This window comes from Sphaeroforma arctica (genome assembly GCF_001186125.1).
Source record: "Sphaeroforma arctica JP610 unplaced genomic scaffold supercont1.364, whole genome shotgun sequence".
Lineage (NCBI taxonomy): Eukaryota > Ichthyosporea > Ichthyophonida > Sphaeroforma > Sphaeroforma arctica.
The window spans coordinates 37,090-44,176 of record NW_014040194.1 but is presented as its reverse complement, the minus strand read 5'-3'; the positions used below and the strand labels follow the sequence as shown (position 1 = coordinate 44,176).

The 7,087-nt window shown below is 42.0% G+C and overlaps 3 protein-coding genes across 3 annotated transcripts in view; 1 reads left to right on the top strand and 2 right to left on the bottom strand.

Annotated features, from left to right (window-relative positions):
* SARC_05610 (phosphoacetylglucosamine mutase) overlaps window positions 1-806 on the bottom strand; it is a 5,334-nt gene extending 4,528 nt beyond the window's left edge. Inside the window, exon 1 of the mRNA XM_014300527.1 lies at window positions 376-806. Coding sequence (XP_014156002.1) covers window positions 376-609 — 234 coding nt within the window. The 5' untranslated portion in view covers window positions 610-806. The remainder of the gene's footprint in view (window positions 1-375) is intronic.
* A 405-nt stretch (window positions 807-1,211) lies between these two features.
* Window positions 1,212-2,316, top strand: SARC_05609 (hypothetical protein). Its single transcript, XM_014300526.1, has one exon. The coding sequence runs from the start codon at window positions 1,231-1,233 to the stop codon at window positions 1,846-1,848; it is 618 nt and encodes a 205-aa protein (XP_014156001.1). The 5' UTR covers window positions 1,212-1,230; the 3' UTR covers window positions 1,849-2,316.
* Window positions 2,317-2,749: 433 nt separating this feature from the next.
* SARC_05608 (hypothetical protein) overlaps window positions 2,750-7,087 on the bottom strand; it is a 5,155-nt gene continuing 817 nt past the window's right edge. Inside the window, exons 2-7 of the mRNA XM_014300525.1 lie at window positions 6,389-6,569; window positions 6,015-6,106; window positions 4,940-5,118; window positions 4,023-4,206; window positions 3,254-3,337; window positions 2,750-2,931 (exon numbers count right to left, since the gene is read on the bottom strand). Of these exons, the coding sequence (XP_014156000.1) occupies window positions 2,884-2,931; window positions 3,254-3,337; window positions 4,023-4,206; window positions 4,940-5,118; window positions 6,015-6,106; window positions 6,389-6,569 (768 nt within the window). The 3' untranslated portion in view covers window positions 2,750-2,883. The remainder of the gene's footprint in view (window positions 2,932-3,253; window positions 3,338-4,022; window positions 4,207-4,939; window positions 5,119-6,014; window positions 6,107-6,388; window positions 6,570-7,087) is intronic.

Sequence of the window (7,087 nt, the reverse complement as noted above, 5' to 3'; positions counted from 1 at the left end):
TAAACTACTAACTACTAACTACTAACTTAACTACATACACTACACACACACACACACACACACACACACACACACACACATATATATATATATATATATATATATATATATATATATATATCGACGTTGACTACTGCGTACTCTCACAAGGGTATTTTAAACAAGTGTGCTACAACGAAAATTAATATGCAAATATATTGAATTGTCTCAAGCCAATACAGCATCTACCTCTTCGAAGTTATCATAATGTAGTGTAATTGTCGACCTCTATCTCTGCACCAAAGTCACAAACACTCCGTGATTCTCATTGTATCCGTGACCTCATTTGATGAGTATAGAAAAAACAACAACCTTTTAGACACTCAGTATTCATACCTTTACACCATTGTCACACACAGGATTATGTGACGCGGTCACCATGACACCGATGTATTGGCCTTTAAATTTGACGGACCGCAAGGCAGCCATCAAGCCAACACGGTACATAATTGGGTCCAAAGTATTGGCTTTAGTTCGGAAACCCGCTGTTCCGTACGAGAATTTGACATCTTTCAGCGGATGTTTACTTGATCCGACCTCGTCACATCTCTTTAGTGCTGCGTCCGACATAATGGGATGTTATCTACTGTAGAGTCAAGGGGTTCCGCACGTTTGGTATAAGTTGAAACTATGAGCACACTTCGCTAGCAATTGTTATGTTATTTATGTAATTATGTTATCAACACACTTCACTATTTTAAAAGATGAATGGATGGCACAAACTGAAGGTCTGAAGCTCAAAACAAACACAATCGCCATTGATCGATAATATTGTTTTGACTTGAAAATGAATATCACTGATTTTGTTTTGGGGTTTTGCCATAGCCTCCTGAATTGAACAGTTTTCCCACAATATCTCTATTTTAGGAGGCCATGGTTTTGGGGGGTTTTTGTTTTTTGTTTTTTGTTTGTTTTTGTTTTCTAAAAAAAGCAAGGTTTACAGTTAACTACAGTATCATTGTAAATATGATTCTGTGAAGTGTGTGTGAGACTGTGAGACGGTGTGAGTTAATAGAGTACAGACTAATAGACAACAGACTACGGAGTACGGTCCGTGGGCGGCGTGGCCCTGGCTCATTACCTATTTTTTTTAAATTCATGTTTATTTACGTACATTTCAATATCGGCACTGTGTAATCGAATGTAGGAGATCCTCAGCAACTAATACCGTTCACGCAGTAATAATCACAAATGACGCTTCCGAATGATACGACGCTTAACACTAACAGGACTTACTATGATATCTTGGACGTTACTAGATGTGCATCTCCCGCTACTATTCGAGCGAGCTACCACCGTCTAATATTAAAGTACCACCCAGATAAAGTACAATCACTGTCACAAAATTCAAATGTATCACCTAGTTTACAAAGATGTTCGCAAGGTGAAGTAAATGCTGGCAGTGGGCCTTGCAGCAGACTTGAGGCGAACGCGAGTATGTCAGATACTTTAGAAAGTTCAGGAGTTAGCGTAGATGAAAAGGTACTATGTGATAAGAGGAGGAGTGTGCCGAATACACGTAATATATTTGCTTGCATACAAGAGGCGTATGCAACACTCCGGGATGCTACACAGCGAAGTATATATGACGCACGCATCGACAACTCCGACTGGACACAGAGTTGTCCCGGCAACGGAGAGGTTGATCTGGATGACATGGATTATAATGAGAGTGATGACACATACAGCCAGGCGTGTCGATGTGGCGGTGACTATATTGTTAGCGGAGACGAACTGGAGCAGGGCCTGGATGTTGTACAGTGTAGCCAGTGTTCATTGAGTGTACACGTACTGTTTGCTCAACAATAAAATAAGTACATGAGATACGAGTTGGAGGCTCGCAGGCGCATATGGCTTCGCACGTTAGGTTAAACAAGTCGCACTTGGAAATCCCTAAGCGTCTTTCACTCTCCTCTCTTCTCTTCGGGAGTACCGCTCGGCCCCTCACAACACAAGTAGATCGGTAGGTTAAAGAGTAAATATTAAGAATAGCTTTGCATTGTTATTCAGTCGCATATCTCTATGGTCTCGAGATTAAATAATATAACTTCGCGACCGGACACGTCGAGGTTTGGGATGGGCGAGCAAAGGTTGCGTGTTCATATACTGAGCGTGATGAGGGTGTGAGCGAGCGAGTCCCCAGGAAGACGCAGTAGAGTACAAGAGATTTGAGATATCTCATGAGAGCTTGCTTCAGAGTATTGACATGCCGCAGATGATATGTTGAGGATTTTGATCCTCTCATTTCATGGCCCGGACGCGATACTACAATTTACTGCAGATAAGTGGTAAGGCTTTAAAAAAGCACGATTCCGTAATAGGTTGCAACTTACACATACAACCGACTGAGCGGCTTTTAGAAAACACAACAGCGATAGTAACACATGTGCTGAGACAGCGATACCGAGTTAAAAGGAAATCGATAGTGGTTGTGAATGACGTGTACTGTACTAAAACCAGCGTCAGCGTCCGTGGGAACTATTCTTTGTATTCGAGAGTCTGCCTATCTGTCTGTTGGCCTCATATGCGTACTCTTAATCTGAATACAATCTAATTGGTCATCTGCGTCCCAGCCACCAGGTTACTCATATAAACAATCCCCATTAAGCATTTGGTTTCTTCCATATAATCATACTCAAATAACCAGTCAATGCATCTACGCAATATACACCAACCGACACAAAAACTGCACGGAGGGCCGAGGTTGTATGTTAATTCCTACACAGGTGTTTTAATTTTGTTTTAATTTTGATTGCGACTAATGCCGACACGTTGACTTGGCGGTTCATGATGCGTCCCTTCGACGTCGCATGCCACCCCTCTATAATTGGTTTCCATTCTTCATCACTGATCTTGCAAGTATTTTGTCTCTACTGAGAAGTCGAATGATAGCTGCATGGTTAAAAAAAAAAACAGAAAAAAAATGTTCGTTCGGTATCCATAGGCTTGAGTATATAAGCTAGATCAATCAATTCTGTCAATTGACGGAACTCGCCCATAAGAAAAATAAATTGAAACGGCCTGTCATACTGACCATCACTATGCATATGATAACCCTATGCAAAAATACGAAATACACAGTAGAAAACATAGTGATTTGAACATTGTTATAAACGAAAATCTTGGCAAATTTGAATTCGACACGCGATGGATAAAGAAAGGTAGGGTTTTATGTACAGCATGTTACAGTGAGTAAACGAAAAGAAACACATACGTCCATCGGCGTCGGTAATTCCATCTCCATCTCTTTCATCGAAAGATCGGCATTACTTGATGCTAGCCCTGCCGCAGATTCCGGCTAGAAAGTTCATTGAAATCGGGGACGAAAGTTAATACGCCAACAATAATGGTGAAACCGGTGGAGATCGAGCCCTGTCAATTATATGTGAAAAAGCTATATCCAATACCGACAAACAAAATTGCGCTATTCCTGATATCGCGAAACATGTTTTGAGCGTATTGATACTCTCTCACCAAAGAGGATTGTGAAGCTGAGGAAAGAACAGCCGCTTTTGCAAAGATGAATACGCGACAGAACGCGCTTCTCCGTAATGAGAACTTCGCAATAGGATGGAAGCACGTGAGAGAGTGTATCTACGGCTGTCGAAAGGACAACCGAGAGCCTGTACCGAACTTCAACTCATAGACCTGGCAATACCACATAATCGTCTCATGATTGGCCCTTATTGTTTTCTGGCCAAATTCTAATACTACTTAGTACTCGATTGACGTCGAAGGGCATTAACACTCAATCGCTCTGTAAATTATCTAAGTGCCACTAACCTAGATATCCAAAATTTAAAACATATCAATTCAAATCCTGGCGGGCCTCACACAATGCACATTATGAAACAGATGCTAATAAGCCGATAAAACCCAATACAGACGTACAAATACTACCAGTTTTGACTACAGAGACAGCTATACATTGCGACACAAGTATAACTCATACACGTGACATACGAATTTTAAAAACGACATACCGCTTCGAAGTCGACTGTGATTCCTTCGAGAGCTGGATATTGCAAATCATTCCTCCGTGATTGGGCCACAGGTGGCTGTTCCTCCCACATAGCACCCACAGGCACAGGTGATGGCATTCCGGGTTTGCCAGAGACACTTGGGTATAGCCCTGAAGTTGCGCTCTCATCCGCGCCGGCCTGTGAACTGGGCATGGCGGATAGGAAGATGGGTAGAGAAATTAAGTTTGCAAGGAGAGAAAGATAAAAAGGTGGGTAGAACAACTAAGTTTGTATGGAGAGAAAGAACGCAGCTGCGTGTAATTGTGTATGGACATTCTTGTGGAACGGCCCGACATGAGCTAGATCAGAGGCATAAGAATGCCATAATGCCAGAAAAAAAAACTTGCATTCCACCAAGCAATAAATATTTGAATCTGCTGTCGCTATAGTAACGGCCGTACTGGTGCGTAAGTATGCCCGATTCTCTGGCAGCCCTAGCATTCATAACAGCATCGTATCCCTCGCCACTTCCAGCGAGCAGCCAAGGAGGAAACCAAAGGAAGTTCCCATAAGGCAAGATATTCGCTCACAGACACTCCGATATAACACAGCAACATTCGCAAGATACACGCTGGTCTTCGTGGGGCGTGAGAAGCCAATTGAATCAGCCTGAATCCACAGAGACAAGGCCTGGGCAAGCAAGAAAACATCAACCGACACATGACATACATCAACGGATAGACCACGCTAGGCCTAACCAGTAATGGTACATGCCATGGCAACTGAGACATATAATATATTTCTATTTCAGAGAAAAAACTCAAACATGACTTACACTGACAAGAAACCCAAGCGAAACTAGATTTATTTCACGTTTGTGTTCTTACGAACTGAAACCCGAAATATATCAGAAAAAAACAACCCAGACATGGACATACATCGATGAATAGACCGAACTAGGCCTTTCTGGAACTTGTGACGATGCCATAGGCGACTGTGCTGGCCGCGGCGGCCCTCCGGTTGACGCGCCACGGCTCAATACTATCCGCTTGTAGCCCAGATGCACATCGTCCCCTAAATTCTTCTTGTGTACGCGCCAATCTCTGTCTAGTGCTTCCTGTGTGGTGGAGAGGTGCATGAAGACTTAAAACAAATATGTATGGATGGGGTGTTAGATCAGCATAGCTACCAGATAGCAGATAGGATAGGCCTATTATGAACATAGCACGGAATGAAAATATTTCATAGTGTATGTTTGCGACATATTATAGAGCCAATCGACTTCACTTTACGAGTACTCGATTGATAAAGAGGGAAAGGAGACCGCTCCAATCCGTGCCTCTGCAGTGCCCACACCAGCCGCAAATCCCATGCGCTTCCACCGCAGCGTCAGATCGCTGTTCAAAGCTCGTTACAAAACTTAGTGGCAAGTCGGCTATTAAAACCCGAATTCCTCTCCTGCCTGCAATACAAAACTTAAGCTGACACAAAGAGATCCAGCTCTCACCTATTCCATGTCGCTTTAATTCCAGCGCGACTAAACAACATCTGACACACACACACACACACACAAGGTACGAGAGCAATATACACCAAGCGCAGAGATTAGTCTGTGGCGCAACAATTGTTAAGCCGAAAAACACACTCGATGTTGAAGGTGACCTAATTTTTTTGATCATCGAGCCAAGGCGCTGCCAAGTACTTTCTAGCCCAGGAGTAAACACTTGCGATGCTGATCAAGTGCTGTTTCTATATATTTTACTTCCGGGTTGACACGAACCGTTTCGTTGCCCCCTTGAGCTGGTTATGCTATCCATTTCAAAAACCGCTCCCCACTCTTGCTGATCGTTTCTGCGATCTGACTGTTCACAGTTCGGTCTTCTCCTATCTACCCACACTTTTTCTTAGTATATACATATACATCTATAGGTCTCCGACGTACTCGATGGAAGAGGTAGTCTATAGTAAGAAATTCGAGGTGTTGTCACGAGCGCATAAGTGAAAACAAAGTACCTTTTTCGGCAAGGTTGCGCATATTTTGGTCACCATATGACTCGCTTCATCAACTGGAGACCTCTTCACAGCGACCATTGTGCGAACTCCACCTATTATACAAACATCGCGAATGTTATGTTATCGATCGCAGGAAAGTGTCGGGTAGAGGTAGACAAATGTACTAAGGCTCATAATAAATACATACATAACACAAGCCCTCGCTAATGCGGAACGGCCCATCCATTGTCCTTTGGTTTAAAGAAGTTTTCCCCGTACCTCAGCAGTGCGTATAACCTCAATCACTGTTGAGCAGGAATATATGTGTGTATATACATGAAACTCACAATACGCAAACCAAACAAAACACAGGTGTACTACAGTTCTATACATACCTGCCCTTGATTCCACCAATGTGAACCCGTTCGGAACGGGTTCCTTGCCCATATCAATACATGTGACATCCGTTATAATGTTTGTCGGCTCCAACTCCATCTTAACGCATAGAAATATGTCCGCCCTGGTATAAGATTTGCGGGTTAGAGAGGCAAAATGTCCCTTCGGCGACAAATTGAGCTGGGATGGTATAAGGCAAGATAGAAATGAAAGAAGCAGATCAGTAATGAGGCAGGCTACAATTGATAAAATTAACAAGTGATGCAAAATGTACATTCAAACACGACTATAAAATGTATTCGTGCAATACATAGAATATCTACACAAATGTGACGGACCTGAATGCAAATATGTATACACACATATACACACCAATACACCTACGCACATACGGACATACAGACACACACCCACATACACATCCACATCCACACCCACAACATACATACATACATACATACATACATACATACAGACATACATAAATACATATACACATACACCTACATACACACATACACACAAACATACATAAAAGCATACATAAATTCATATATACATACATAAATACATACATACATAAATAGATACGTAAATAATCAACTATATATATATATATATATATATATATAAATTAAAATATATATATATAAGTTTAAGTGTGTTTGTGCATGCACGTGTTTGAGTGTGTTTGAGTG

Coding starts and splice junctions, on each gene's coding strand:
- SARC_05609 (XM_014300526.1), top strand. CDS start 1,231: ATGACGCTTCCGAATGATACGACGCTTAACACTAACAGGACTTACTAT.